The sequence below is a fragment of the Podarcis muralis genome, chromosome 2 (genome assembly GCF_964188315.1).
Source record: "Podarcis muralis chromosome 2, rPodMur119.hap1.1, whole genome shotgun sequence".
NCBI classification, from domain to species: Eukaryota; Metazoa; Chordata; class Lepidosauria; order Squamata; family Lacertidae; genus Podarcis; species Podarcis muralis.
The window spans coordinates 22,998,664-23,014,800 of record NC_135656.1 but is presented as its reverse complement, the minus strand read 5'-3'; the positions used below and the strand labels follow the sequence as shown (position 1 = coordinate 23,014,800).

The window sequence follows — 16,137 nt, the reverse complement described above, 5'->3', positions numbered from 1 at the left end:
GCGGCTCGGTTAGGCACTTTGATTTCAGGGGGTCTGTGAGGAAAATCCCAACACTTGCCATAAACTCTAAAGAGCCTCGCACTTGTCTCGGTGACACATCACCTGTTCCGAGTGCAAGAAATTCCCTTGTCTGAATTGTTCTTAATCATGGTGACAATACTGTGGTAGACAGACTCTGTTAAGGCTGCTTCCTAGGTTCCTAATCAGCGGCATAAGCAGTGTTTTTTTGTTTTTTGTTTGGCATGCCTAGACAGGTACAGGAGGGTCCAATGGCTGGGAACGTGCTGTTCCACTTGTACTTTGCTGCTGCGCATGATAGTCCTTGGTTCAGTAATGAAGAGATGAAAAGACGCCAGAGCACGAGAAGTTTCACAAGTGGTGTAGGTAAGGTACACCACACAGATTTCATACACACCACTTACAATTCATTTGCACTTCCCCTCCCGGATTGCATGTGTGAAAGGCAGAAATGCAGTTTGAAAAGCTCTCATGTGAGATTTCTGGGGTTCCGGGCTTGTTTCCCAGGGTCTGTGTTTCCTTTTGAGAATGAGACATAGAGGAGACTGTGGTGTCTTTGTGATATATGGTTTATTTACACATATATACAACCTGAGCCTATGATGGAGGGGTTCACAGCATTAACTCCCCTAAGAGGGTCTTGCTTTTCCCGTAGACGCAACTATTGAAACAGAATCACAGAATTGTAGAGTTGGGAGGACCCTGAGGGTCATCTAGTCCAACCCCCTAAGCCATTCCTCTCTCTAGATTGCTGACTTTAACAGCCTGCAACCTCCCACCTCCCCCCCCCCCCCCGCATCCAGCCCACTTTAAACAAACCCTGCCTTTTGTTATTCTAACTAACTCTGAGCTGAAGGAAGGAGGGCCCCCTCCCATTTGTTGTCTGGCACATGATCCCTTCTCATTTAGCCTTCCTACTGGCCCATTACCTTCCTTTTGTCTTCCAAATGTTCAGTCACCCCAGGCAATTTCCTGATCAAGAAACAGGCATGGCTTAACATTTGCCTTGATTAAATTCTAACCCCTACTGGACCCAGAAATTTGGGGGAATCTGGTACCCACAAACCACTAACAATATGTTAAAACTGAGTTTGCTAGACTTGACAAAAAGGGAAGTTACTGCTTAAGAATATCTTACTCCTATTTATAGTTTATGATTATTTTAATACTGATAGTATCTTGTACACACACACTCTCTCAATGTCTTGCTAGCCTAATCCTGTTTACAGTCATACCTCTTGTTACGTTTGCTTCATGATACGTTTTTCAGGTTGCATCCCATGGCAACCTGGAAGTACCGGAAAGGGTTACTTCCAGGTTTCGCCACTTGCGCATGCGCAGACACGCAAAATGACATCATAAGCATGTGCAGAAGCAGCAAATTGCAACCTGGGCAGACGCGGGTTGCGTTCCATTCAGGTTGCGAACAGGGTTCCGGAATGGATCCTGTTCTCAACCAGAGGTACCACTGTACTCAGTATGTTTAGTGGGGCTTTCTCCCAAGTGTTTGTGTGTAGTGTTTCAGCCTTATTTATCCAATCATAGCAGTTAAATGATAAAACTGAGTGGATTTGTAAGCTACTTTAGTGCTTGTTTGTGAGAGCTTTTCCCTGTCTTTTTTGTTGCTTTCCTTTCTTCAGGGAAGTAGGAATGTTCTTGTAGTTAAAAACATATTACAGTGGCAACTCCTTTAAAAGGAGGGGGCAAAACTGCCTGTTAGAATATCCAAGATATTAAAAACCACATTCCTTGTTTTTTTGCCCCCCCCCCCAGCTTTGAAAAAATGTTCAAGTCTTTGGCTTTCTATTTCTTTGTCAAAAAACATACATTAAATTTATGTGGTGGTTCTGCTTTGCAATTTATTAGTATAATCTACTTATTTTCTTTACAAACTTCAAGGTCAAGTTTGATGACAATTCTATTTCACTTTACTACTCTGTTGCCCATAGTAACATAAACCTGTATAACCTGACCAGTAAAGTCCTTGTAAGGTTAAGATACTGATCTATGCAGAGATAAGCTTAAGCCTATTAATTTCTGTATGGGCTCAGAGTGTAACTCTGCTTCATTCTTCACAGCCTGTGCCAGAGTAGATATAAATCAATGACTTGAAATAATAATACATCAGAGATTTTTATTTAAATTGGATAATTAAAGGTAAAGGTAAAGGTACCCCTGCCCGTACGGGCCAGTCTTGACAGACTCTAGGGTTGTGCGCCCATCTCACTCAAGAGGCCGGGGGCCAGCGCTGTCCGGAGACACTTCCGGGTCACGTGGCCAGCATGACAAAGCTGCATCTGGCGAGCCAGCGCAGCACACGGAAACGCCGTTTACCTTCCCGCCAGTAAGCGGTCCCTATTTATCTACTTGCACCCGGGGGTGCTTTCGAACTGCTAGGTTGGCAGGCGCTGGGACCGAGCAACAGGAGCGCACCCCGCCGCGGGGATTCGAACCGCCGACCTTTCGATCGGCAAGCCCTAGGCGCTGAGGCTTTTACCCACAGTGCCACCCGCGTCCCATAAAAAAAAAATTGGATAATTAATTGCTAATAATTTACTGCTGTGTTTATAGTTTTGGTTATTTGTGTTATTTTTCTTTTTAATTACGTGGATTTGTACTATTAATAATTTATTTATTATTCACCCTTCATAAGATCCCAGGACAGGTTACGGCATTAAAACACAATATAAAACAATTTAAAACCACTTCCATCCATAAAAATAAGGTGGGTCCTAAAAACATACACCTCAAGTGTATGAATTTACTGGCAGGCAGATGATGTGTATTTGTTTTTCAGTTTCGAAACTGCTGTGAGAACCTTGTATGGATAGCAAAATGAAAGATTTTAAAATAAATGTTTAGTTGCAAACTTCTTTGGTCTCTAGGGCGCTACTGGACAATTTTTAAATTTATTTCGACTTCATCAGACCAACACGGCTACCTACCTGAATCTAGAAGTTTTAATTGTTAGCACAATCACTTAGTGTGCATGCTTGTTCAGAAAATAAAAGATAGCTAAAACTTGATTTTAATCTTTAAGGACTCCTTCCTGATGACCTTGAGGCTGTTACTCCTATGTCTGCAAAGTTGTGCATAAAAAATAAAGTTAAAGAGTGGGACCTTTCGGTAACCAGATATTAATTGCCGAACTGCCATTTTTGCCGTTTTATTCTGTTAAATCTGATTGTGGTCTTCCTATTTTGTCAAATTTTCTGTTGGCACAAAGAGGAATGCATTTATTGTTGAAATTTCAAGCTATGCTCGTAGCATATTTAGAGAGAAGGAAATACTGTATAGTGAAATACCTTGTAAAACCATTGTTTTTGTATTTGTGGCCAGGCAGAGGGAGGATATTGTTCCTTATGTATTATTTTGTTCCCTTTATAATTTCCTTGGGAAAGGTTTTTGAAAGAAATTCTTGAGACAATTTTATGTTGTTTTTAACAGCAGGGAGAAAATCTGTTACTTATTGGTTGATATATTAAAAATGAGGTTTCCGTAAAATACTAAAATAGATTAATATTACCTTAACATTCTAAGCATCTGGGTGAGTTTTTCTAAGCAAGAATGTTTTTATTAGGCACCCAAAAGAGTACAATGAAGGCGTCTGCTTAATCTCAATAGGCAGAGAGTTCTAAAAGGCAGGTGCTATCACACTAAATAATCAAGTGCTTACAAATATGGAAAGGGTACAGTGTAGAAGTGCCAATTCCGCCAGTCACAGCAATTACTTTAAGTCCAGCCCAAGATACTTTGCTGTCTGAGGCAAAGGACAAGATGTCCTCAACTGGACTGGCAGTTGAATCTTAACTTCAGCATAAGATAACATTTTCTGGTGTACCTGCAGGCAGCAGGCCAAAGATTGCATTTTGGCTCCTTGACTGTTGAACTGTTGAGTGTCACAAGACACTTCTATCCCCAGTGCTCTTTAACATCTTTATGAAGCCACTGATGATAATTATTAGGACAGGCATAGGCAAACTTGGCCTTCCAGACGTTTTTTGGGACTACAACTCCCATCATCCCTGACCACTGGTCCTGTTAGCTAGGGATGATGGGAGTTGTAGTCCCAAAAACACATGGAGGGCCGAGTATGCTATGCCTGCATTAGGAAATTTGTTGTAGTGTTTCCAGCAAGTTGATGCTCACAGCTCTGTTCCTGTGAAATGCCTGAATCAAGTGTGGCTGTACAGTACATGTGTGGAACCAGTACCTGGAAATAGTAATGGCCTGGATGAAGGCCAATACACCGAAGCTGAATCCTGACCAAATGGAAGCCCTATGAATGGGTAGTTCCTGAGTTTGGGATCTTGCTTGGTTACCTGTTCTGCAGAGAGTTGTACTTCCCCTGAAGGTTTAGGTACATAGCCTGGGGATGCTCCTCCATCCATTATTATCACTGGAGAGCTAAGTGGGTAGGAGTGCGTAACAGCAACATGTGATAGCTTTGTTCAAGTAATCGGCACTGCCACTATGCTATTGGTTCAAGTTGAAGTTACGGTATTTGCACACAAAGCCCTGTATGGCACGGGACTTGGTTATTGGTGAGACCTATATGCCCCTGCCGGGACGCGGGTGGCGCTGTGGATTAAACCACAGAGCCTAGGACTTGCCAATCAGAAGGTTGGCGGTTCAAATCCCCGCGATGGGGTGAGCTCCCGTTGCTCGGTCCCTGCTCCTGTCAACCTAGCAGTTCGAAAGCATGTAAAAGTTCAAGTAGACAAATAGGTCTACTTCCTGCTCTGGCGGGAAGGTAAACATCATTTCCGTGTGCTGCTCTGGTTTGCCAGAAGCGACTTAGTCATGCTGGCCACATGACCCGGAAGCTGTACGCTGACTCCGTGGCCAATAAAGCGAGATGAGCGCCGCAACCCCAGAGTCGGCCACAACTGGACCTAATGCTCAGGGGTCCCTTTACCTTTTGTATGCCCCTGCTGGGGAATTGGTGGTGGAGATGCTTAAGTGGGGTAGTTGGCAGCTCCTTACCCCCAAGACTTGGGTTGGCTAATCCCTACCCTTTATCAAATATGCACCAAATTTATACATCTTTTAGTGAAAGCTTTCTATCTTGCCCAGGCCTTGCCAGACAGAGGTTGGATTGTATTTCGCCTCCATACAGTGTTTACTCGGCTATGGATTTGTAACTGTATTTTGCATTGGAAACTGGATCTTATTGTGGTTTGTGTATTTGATGATTTTGTGTAAGATACTTACCTATTTCAGTTTGAAGCGGTATATAAATAAATAAGGAAATGCTTTAGGGTTGGTGTTGCAGGCCTATGGGACACATTGCTTGGATCTCCAACAAAGGGGAGTGGCCGGGAGAGTCTGCCACTGCGGTTGGTGCTACTTTGGAGCATTTGCCAACTGAGACAATAGCTTCACCCCCTAGTGATAGGCCCTCCCTGTTTAAATTGGCATTTTCAGTGATGATTTTGAATAGCTTTGATTTTCATCAGCTCACCCCAGACTTTCCCTATGGGTTCATCTCCCACAATCTCTCTTACCATTCACCTCTTTTATCTGCCTAAACATAATCTCTTCTGCGGTGGCTCTTCTGCTTTTGTATTTAGAGGGTGAGGAATATTTAGCACTTGTAATCACAGCATATGACAGATGCTACTATAGCCTTGACACCTTACATCATTTCAGTGGGTCAGCATCTTAATACATTAGTCATAACACAGCAGGAGCGCTTAGACTTCTTAACATATAAATGATCAAGTTCTGCTTCTGTGCAGCCTATGAGTGTAGTATTAAAATGTTTTCCAAGAACAGAAATAGAAGCTCTATGAAGCAGTTTCTCATCTGAATTTAAGAATGTGTAGGATATTTGATATTCTAAATATATATATCACACCGATCTGGTTATTATCCACACCGCTGGATTAAGAAAAGGAAGATGGAACAAACAGTTTTGAGAGAACTTGGTTCCTTCTTGCTAATTACATGAAGCGTAAGCATAATCTGAACCTATTTAAAACTTTTTCACTGCTGGTATAAATTTGAGATAACTGGAGTAAGTTTGTAATGGAATGAAACAATAAGCGAAAGGTCTGCATGTTGTGCTACTAATTTTAAAAATGTAAATTGTGTATATATGTGTATTTATGCATTATATGAAAATAAAAATTGAACTAGACAATTCAATTATAAGATTCGGGTCTTACAGGAAGAGGGCCTTCTCGGTAGTGGCACCCGCCCTATGGAACACCCTCCCACCAGATGTCAAAGGACTTTTAGAAGACACCTGAAGGCAGCCCTGTTTAGGGAAGCTTTTAATATCTGAAGGACTATTGTATTTTAATATTTTGTTGGAAGCCGCCCAGAGTGGCTGGGGAAACCCAGCCATATGGGCGGGGTATAAATAAATTATTATTATTATTATTATTAGTGCGAATACATTGTAATAAGCGCAAATCCTTCCTTATGTAAAATCATTTTTCTTATAAGGACGTAAGATGAGCTTGCTATGTCCGGCCACTGGCCCAGGTAGCCCAGCTTCCTCTTCTCACAGTGGCCAACCAGATGCTTATGGGAAGCCGAAAAGCAGGACCTGAGCGCAACAGCACCCTGCCCACTTGTGATTCCCAGCAACTGGGCATTCAGAGGCATACTGCTTCCAGTAGTGGAGGTAGAACATAGCCATCCTGTCTCATCACAAAAGAGAGCTGTGATGTCATGGTCTTCTGTCCCTCTGATGTTATACCAACCACTAAACTATTTTCATGTGTATTTCAAAAGCACAAACTGGTACTAAGAGACTGAGCCAATGCTATGCTGCATGGAGCATTGTTTGGGTGTTGGAGCTATTGTTTGATTTTGGGAGCAGACCCACCCTTATCGTCCTTGAGCAATGAAGGAACTCATTCAAGTAATTCAATAGGATTTTTCATCAGGGAAGGGCTTTGGTCTTTTGAACTTCAGCAGCGCCCTGTGCAAGACCCAAATTTGGCATAAACCCTGCCTCTTGCCTTCTGTTCTGCTCAATTCACTATGTCATAGTTGCAATGCCCTGCTGTACCCCCTAGGCTCAGCATTCACTGTGGCAGAACCGGTTGTGCTGCCCCGAATCCACCTCTGTTTTCATGGTTCTTGCACCCCACCCTACAGCCTGCAGAGACCCTCTGCAGCTCCACATTCTGATGCAGTTTTATCTAGGAACTGAACAGAGGGGGCAGGTTTCCCCTTGCTTTCAATATGCAAAGTTTGTGAGTGTTACCCAAGCCCTGTTTACTTCATGTAAGACACTATGATAGTAGCTGCTATGCAAGCTTTTGCTTGCACCACAGGCGCATGTAAAGCAAGAAGCCCATTCAGTAAAAAATGTGAGAATATGGTCAAACATAGTAATTTGAGAGTAGCCTTTATTCTATTTTTTGTGGTTCAATAGCCAAATCTATAGCTGCATTAAAAGTCAACGTAATCTAAAATTATAATGTACTGCAGCCATAAAAGAACCTGACTTCTAAATATAGCTATTTCCTCTGGGTAACAGTAGAGCAGGCTTTTGTTTGTTAGATGTGTTAAGGCAAGCCACCAGTGGGCCTTCTAGCTGAGTGTGCATTGGAGTGCAGAAGAGCTAAGCAAGAGTTGAAGTGGCTTATATTACCACTAGATGGCAGTGTTTGTCTCTGGACTAAGGCTTACAGATCCTAAGGTTGCATATAGGCAAATCTGAATTTCAAAATTTGTTTGATATTTGTAAGGAAATTTAACTTTAATAGTTGCATCTTGTAAATCCAAGTTTTGGGAACTGATTTCAGGCACTGTATTCTTTAGTAGAAAGTACTGCCTTCATCTATTTTTTGGGCAGAAAAAAAGACAGCTAGCATTCTAACAAAAGTCTTCATGTACTATAAGGAGGTACAATGCCAATTGTGGTGATGTTTCAGTGCAAAAGTGTTAAAGAAATAGAAATAACTTTGGCTGCAATCCTAACCCATTTTCCTGAGAGAAAGCACCACTGAATTCAATAGCACTTGCTTTTGAGTAGATGTGGTTAGGACTGCACTGTTAGTCTCTCATGCTTATATTTAGTACTTGATGTATTTTTATATTAAATGTTTGGGTTGCTGGTTCTTCAAGATCACGGTGACATTTTGAGAAGCACATATAATTTACATGACATAACTTTCAGGGGCAATTTGAGAATATAAGTTATTATGCTTGTTAATGAATGAGCTTTAAATGTTGACATTCAAACATAATTAAAATGTATCAGCTTTTTATCTTTTGCGCATTGCTTGCTTCAAAAGTGGAAAAGGATTATGCCTGCTAAAAGAAGATAATAATGGCAATGTGTTTTCATTGAGGCATTTCTAACTGATATGAGAAGCTATGACTGCTTTACAGAGTTGAGGGCTGTTAATGAAATGCTGCTCAAAAAGGAAATGGGTGAGGTTGTTATATCCTGTTTTTGTATGTCCTGTGCTGTCCTTTTATATTTATAAAGGACTTGCACATTTCTTTTTAAGAATACAAGCTTAATATTGCAATACCTGCATCATCATCATCATTATTATTTACAGTTTGTTGCAAAATGCTGTCATGGATCAGAACAAAAGCCTACTAGTTCAGGATTCCTAACTCAAAGATTGAGGAAGTAGAAAAGAAAAATGACCAGTTTTTACATAATCCATATTTCATCACTTGCTTTTAGTTTCTTTCAGATGTTATTTCAGCATGGCAGTAAGATTTATTTATCTAGAACACCTTTCCTCTGCTTTTTTCAGAACGACTTACAAAAAATAATAGTTCGAATAGAAGTCATTTTCTACTCATGCAAGGGCTGTTTTCTCCTACAACATTCTAGCATGAGATATAACAGTGAAAACAAATGCAGAGATGTTGTTCTGCTTCTGCCGAAGTTGCACAATTAAAAGCAGAAGAGCTACTGTAGAATCTGTGCTGCTGTTACTGTGCTGCTTCCAAGCCATTGCAGACCAGTGCAGTTGCTGTTTCTGAAATCAGATCAGCATAGAATGCAAATAAGACATATTAATGGCATTATCTATATGGTCACTTACAAAGTAGAAGTTTGGCTGTTCCCTATCTCGTTTGGCTTTCAATCTAACAACAGCTATATAGGGTACGATCCAATAACCCTTCAGCCTTTCATAAGTCACAACCTCACTTGTCCCCAATTTCTCTGGAAGATTCCTCCGGAGTGTGTGTGTATGTGTGTGCAGAGGGAAGGAGTGGAAGTCCTGTTTGTTGTGAGAAGAAGCTCTTTGTGCAATCAGGCTGTCACAACTGGATGTCACCCATAGGAAACTGCCAAAGAAAGGGGATGGAAAATAGAAGCTGGCACAGACAGCTGAAGGCAGAGCTGTAGCTATGGGGAACTAGCTGGGCTGTGTGTGTGTGTGTGTGTGTGTGTGTGTGTGTGTGCGTCCAAATGCCCATGGTGGGGTGCCAAACTGGGTCTTTGACCTGGGTGAAATAAAGCCTAGCTTTGCCCCTGGTGAAGGGATATGTGATTATTTCAATTACACATACTTTGGCTTCATTACAATATGGTATTGGGACTATGGGGTTGTTCCAAAGGCTTCTAAGAAAGTATGAATTTGGAAGTGGGATTTGTAGGAAACAAAGGAAGTGGTTGCACTGAGGCATTCTGGGAGGCAGCTCCAAGCAATTAGAGGAGTCAAAGAAGAAAGGGTGCAATTGTTTCAAGGAGCAGGAGACCTTCCATGAGGTTGGTGGAGCTGGACAAGTGAAACAGGAAGAGATCTGTTGGGATGTAAGAGCAGAGATGTTTCAGATGGGGGGCAGGCAATCATGGAGGGTTTTGAAGGTATTTCTTTGGCGTGTATATTGATGCTTTAAAACTCTTCAGATGCTTTGGGTGATTATACTCTTAAGGGATTCTTTTTTTTTCCCATGAGTCACTTGTTTTTGTTTGAGTGTCTCTAGAGGTTTGTCAGGAATCACAAAGGCCACAAGACACTCCTTTGCTACTATTAAACACTCCAGCAAAATTGGAGCTATTGTGTGAAATGCATCATGACCCAAGGGTCCACAGATAGCAGGCAAGAAAGGTAAAGGGACCCCTGACCATTAGGTCCAGTTGTGGCCGACTCTGGGGTTGTGGCGCTCATCTCGCTTTATTGGCCGAGGGAGCCGGCGTACAGCTTCCGGGTCATGTGGCCAGCGTGACTAACCTGCTTCTGGCGAACCAGAGCAGCGCACGGAAATGCCGTTTACCTTCCCGCCGGAGCGGCACCTATTTATCTACTTGCACTTTGACGTGCTTTTGAACAGCTAGGTTGGCAAGAGCAGGGACCAAGCAATGGGAGCTCACCCCATTGCGGGGATTCGAACCGATGACCTTCTGATCGGCAAGTCCTAGGCTCTGTGATTTAACCCACAGCTCCACCCGCGTCCCATAGCAGGCAATAGATCACCATAAAATGGCTGGTGGAAGTGTGAGTAGAGGTGGGACCACCACCACCATAACCGTTCCTGGTTTATTACAACAGAAATAGTTTTAAAAATGCCATGCATAAAAGATTTTGCAGGTGTTGTTGCCTCCAGTGAAGAAGAGTTTTCTTCTTGCATGTATCTCATGCTTAGTTTTATTTCTAAACACATCCAGCAAAGGTTCCCCCCAGATCTCTAGGAACAGCTTAGTAGCTATCGCTGTCTGGAATTGCCTCTAAATTAGTCATATACCATATGTCAGTTTCACCCAACTGCTGCTTCTTGCATTTTTCTAAATGGCCTGAAATCAATCTGCAAGAACCAAAAGGGGAGGGGAGATATGCGTGGAGAGTGGGGAGAAAGCAATTATCCCTTTGGATTTTATTTGAATTCAGTTGCAGCTTGCTTTCCTTGTGCTGGCTGACACTTCAGCAGAGACATGCTGTTTTGTTTAAAACGTTTGCGTTTTTTTTCTCCCTATGCCATTTCCCTATTGGCCGGATGGGGCCATCCTTCCTGCTGTGGCTGCTGATGTCAGACACACACTCACACCCTTTCTAAGGCTGCTGCTGCAGAGACTTCTCAGCACGACCAGATAGGACCCGACCAGTACCTACACACAGCTCTGGTGGGGGAAACCCAGCCCTCAAGAACGATCAAAGGTGGAAGGAAAAGCCAAGACACATCCTGTCTCTCCCTCAGGGTGCAGTAATGCTGAAAGGCATAACATCAGCTTTAGTACAGTGAAGCGGAGAGAGAGAGCCTTGTTTACCAGCCTGGGAAGGAAACGTTATAAACCCTTTGTCTTGGAAATAAGCTTTGCATCTTTGCTGCCGCTGATCCCGTGCGCTGCTGCTGCCGCTGCCGCTGCTGGTGACATTAACATCTGTGGACTATTTCATTTATTTTTACTTCCTCCCCCACCTCGGCTGCTCTAGGAATGTCTTGATGCAACTGGAAAGAAATTGTAGATTTTAATGCATTTCCAGTGGATGTCTCTCCATTCACTATGATAGCATTTTATGTTTGAGACTCCTTTGTGTATGTGTGAGTGAAAAATCACATGATCTCAGTTTGAAGCAGGAAAACTGGAAGAGAGAAGAAATTCTGTTTTTTTCCTTTTTTTGCTAGATCAGCTTTCTAGATGGTGGCAGTGGCAATTTCTACATACATTGTCAAGCACACATACTACAGTGTGCTGTAGACCTTGCTGATTTTTTCAAAAAGATATAAAAAAGATCCCCCCCTTTTTGTTCTTGCTGCAGTTGGGGTGCACTGTGATTACATTTCTCCTAAATTGCTGATTTGCATTTAATGTGAAGGAATATGCTCATGAAGGAGTATCGGATCTGTATGCCTTTGACAGTTGAAGAGGTAAGTGCAGTACATAGTAATGCTTAGCGCTTTGTTTTAACAGTTGTTCCCGAATGTGACTGGAGTGGAGAAGAGTTAATAAATGACCGTGGTGTTTTATTGGGTTCTTTCTACTATTATGAAATGATTTTTCCCTCCACTCTAGTTCATGGAGTCGTATTTCTGTTGCGATGGAAGGAAAGTGCATGCAAGCAAAAAGTAAATATACCAATTTACTGTGTCATCAGAGTTCTGATTGGCTACTAAGCTTTGCTAAGAACACACATGCAAACATAAGCAGGTACGCACACTTTGAGCAGGACTGATTTGGAATGGAATCCATGTGGCAAGAATTAATCCAGTGAAATTTCTAAAAAATAAAAATGTTTGGTTAAGCCATCCTGTTCTCAAAACGTGCTCCTTCCATACTTCAAATTTAGATGTGTGATAATTTTTCAAAGTTTCTCCTATGTAAAGTAGCATTTGTAAGTGAGCTTCAATTCTTCTAGTAGTGAAACTTTTAATGTAGCCATTCAGTTGTTGATATATTTTACTAAAGCACAGTGTATTTTAGGTACTGAGTGTAGCACACACATATTGAGAGCAAATGGCAGACAAAGGCAAAACAACATTAAGTATGTTGATCATGGTAGTTATATACTCGGAAGGCAACAAGACTTCAGTACATAAGCTACAGCTTTGATGAATGTTTATATTTATTGGAGTAAAGTTGTGATGTTGTACATGCAGTGAACATCTAAGTTCCCCTTTGTTTTCAGATTCATATTAAAATGTTATGCTTGTTGTTTTAATTGCTATTCAGTCCTTATCATGGAAGTTTATTTTCCGTTTCATCTTTTGGCAATGCGCAAATACATTCATTTTATTTTTGTTAAAAAAAACATACCTGACAGCACTGTAGTCCACAAGGGGGAGCTTTGAACATATTCTTCCATAGAACTTTGTTCCCATCTTTTGATGCAGAAATTTATACAATAGTGGTAAGAATATCACTAGTAGATTGTTGCAGGTATATTTTTTTCTGTAAAAAATAAATAAACATAGCACTTGTACTCCATGTGTTTCGGAAGCCTGCTTGGACTATCTGGCATGAAACATTTCGGTTGTTGCACTAGAAGCAGTGAAATGTATCAAAAGTACCACATTTCTGCCTGCCTTGTGTAAAACGACTACAGTAAAGAGAAATACAGTTTTGAGGTTTCCAGTGCAATCTACTTTGTACCTGTATGTATTTGCTGGCTACATAGTATTTCGTACATCTGCAGACAGTGAACCGGTTGGGATCTAGAAAGCTCATACTGTGTTTGCTGGAGGTACATGTAATTGGTTGTTGTGTTGGTTTTTCCTTCAATAGTTCCTTATCTTTTCCAGCCTTCCCAGCAAAGCCAACATTCTAGTGTTTAAAACAGGTTTGCAAATAATTCCAAATGAATTATTAGTCCATAAAACCCCCCACTGTGTATCTGGGTTAGCCATTTGTGGACATTTACAACCTTAAAGCGACCCCTGCTCACCCCCCCCCCATTCCCATTTTCAAAAGTTTTTATGCCTAGTAGTTTGAAGAGAATAGTTTTGCATGAGTCAGAATTAAAACCCCAGGTGTTGTGTAAATATCTGAAAACCTTTGATGCCTCTTCAAGGGCAGCTTATGTAGACCTTTTAAGTAAGTATTTCTGTAGTGCCATCAAAGTATGTCAAATGCAAAACCATCTTTTAACAAAGATTTGTGGATGTGCATTGGTACAATTTGCTGCTACTTTATACTGTGAATAAAATTGCAATCCGGTGGACACTAACTTGGGAATGAGTCCTATTGAACTTAATGGACATTACTTCTACGTATGTATGTTAGTCTATATTTGTGCATGCACACGAAAGCTCATGCCAAGAACAAACTTAGTTGGTTTCTAAGGTGCTACTGGACAGTTTTTTTATTTTTTAAATATATTTCACTCTTATACAGTATCTGTGCTGAGCTCCCTGTCCCAAACAATTAAAATGAATTAGTAATTGTTGGCTATCTGCAACAAGTTATGGACAACTTCGCCTATAGGCATTGAAATTATACATACAGATCCGAACAGGATGCCACCCTGGATGAGGAAAAACTTAACTTCAATAACAGTTAATTTTAATTATATTACTTGGAAGTTTGTGATAGTGTTTCTAGAAAATAACCTAGTTTAAAATGATATCTGAATGTAATACAAACAAAGCCTACATTCTAATCACTTAAAACTGACTATCAAACACACTGCGGTGATTCAGATGTGACATCAAACAGTTTGACATTACGCATAGCTGGATTATTGGGTTTCATTACTGCCTCTCCCTCCCTTTGTTCCTTGTTCTTGCACTTCCTGCCTCCTTTCCTGGTTTGAGATAAAACTTAGTTAGAAGTTTTGGTTGGCAAACTATGGTTTGTGCTTTCTCTGCAAAACAGAATTGGAAATTTGGTTTCTAGTTCTGTTTTGCAAGGCAAACCCAGTAAAGTTTTCCAATTTGGATAAAACTGGCAAGCTGGCTGCCTGAAACCAAGGTATTGGGCAGGGAAGCCCTATGCATGAAGGGCAAACGAAAGCACACAAACCTGGGCCTCACCTTTGGCTTGTGCATATAAAATCAAATCATGGCTTGATGAACCAAGATGCATTTTAACATAGGCTTATGATAGAGCTCACGTATCTGAGCTTGCTTAGTGTCCTTATGTGTGTGTGTGTATATATATATATATATATGCTTTCGTAGATTTTCACGGGTACAGGAATGCAGGTTTTGGTGTCCTCGGGTATCTTCCCGTGTAAAAGTTGGGGTGTCTAGGCGACGTTTCGACGAGGTCTCACTCGTCATCTTCAGGCTGGTGCTTTCGGCTTCTTGTTACTGGAACTGTTCCAGTAACAAGAAGCCGAAAGCACCAGCCTGAAGATGACGAGTGAGACCTCGTCGAAACGTCGCCTAGACACCCCAACTTTTACACGGGAAGATACCCGAGGACACCAAAACCTGCATATATATATATATATATATATATATATATATATATATATATAACGGGCCAATTGCTTCATCTCTACATTGTGTAGTAGAAAATACATGTTAGTTGCATGAGAAGCAATTTTGGATTATGCCCTGGTAATATAGAAGTTAATTAGTTTCAAAAGCAACCAAATTTTATGCATTTTTTGTTCAGTAAACATTTGATAGAAAACTTGAAAATTGATTTAAATTAGCCTGCCTTGGAGTGTGTTTCTTGAGGGCTCTGAAATATGTTCCTCTTCTGAGACTGTAGCCTAAGTAATCTTGGTAATGTTCTTTTTAACTATTGTCGTTTTGTGCAGAAAGCAATGGTAAATGTACAAGAACATTGTGTGATTAAGATGTTAGCAACTAACTGTTGCTTCCCTTGGCTTCATTGCTATCCTGTTACTTTCCTTTAGTTTTTTAAAAAGGCTATGAGCATATGACCTTTAAACATTCATCATCAAAGGGGACTTTTTCATTGAACAGTTAATATATTTGTTCAAAGTCTCATGTGACTTGAGTGAGTTGAGTAAAATGTCAGAATCCCATCTTCAGTAGTTTTGTGGTAAAATTTTCCGTTATGATTACAGTTTTTTTCCAATGCACGCAGAACTCTGATAAATCATATCTATTATACTGACAGAAGACTTGATTCAAGTCTTCTGAGTGCCTATGCTCATGTAACCACAATGATGCCATTTGTGTGCAAGAGACAGAGATCAGTAGGCTCAGGATAATCCTGAGATCTGTGGAAGTACAATAAAAAATAAATAACGGGGGGGGGGGAGTTACAAAACCTAATGAAAACTGAGTGTGCTCTGGGGCCATGGAATGCTAGCTGACAGTTGTGGAATAAGAAATGGGGGAAGTGGAATGGAATACGGTGAACAGGAGGCTCCCACATGGCAACATTTTGTTGTAGGTCCCATTGCCTATAGGGCTAGGCAATATATCAATATATCGTCCAAAACTGGTTTGAAGTCCATATCGTGATACTGGTTTCGTAATTTTTGACCTGGCAATATATCGCAAATCGTGATGTGTGTGTGTGTGTGTGTGCTATGCAAAAATCACAATTTGGGGGAAAACCATGAAGCCAGCCAGTGCCTCTACATAGCTCCATCCTTATTTCAGACATTGTGATATGTTGTGATGTTGAAAACCAGGTATCGCCCAGCCCTATCTTAGCTACTTACACATCAGCAAAAATCGTAATTGGTCTGTTCACAGGCCCACTAAGCCAAACCAAGACACAAATGAGCAAACATGCAGGCCCCTGGAAAGAATGAATTTGCTCTT

At 41.1% G+C, this 16,137-nt stretch overlaps 1 protein-coding gene across 4 annotated transcripts in view; it reads left to right on the top strand.

Moving 5' to 3' along the window:
* Positions 1 to 118: 118 nt before the first annotated feature.
* PITPNC1 (phosphatidylinositol transfer protein cytoplasmic 1) overlaps positions 119 to 16,137 on the top strand; it is a 140,393-nt gene continuing 124,374 nt past the window's right edge. Inside the window, exons 1-2 of one of the 4 annotated variants that reach the window (XM_028713014.2) lie at positions 119 to 384; positions 11,709 to 11,817. In XM_028713014.2, the coding sequence (XP_028568847.1) occupies positions 11,770 to 11,817 (48 nt within the window). In that variant the 5' untranslated portion in view covers positions 119 to 384; positions 11,709 to 11,769. Of the gene's footprint in view, positions 385 to 10,971; positions 11,818 to 16,137 lie in introns of those variants that run through there. The other 3 variants (XM_077924024.1, XM_077924023.1, XM_028713007.2) reach the window with 3 other exon arrangements.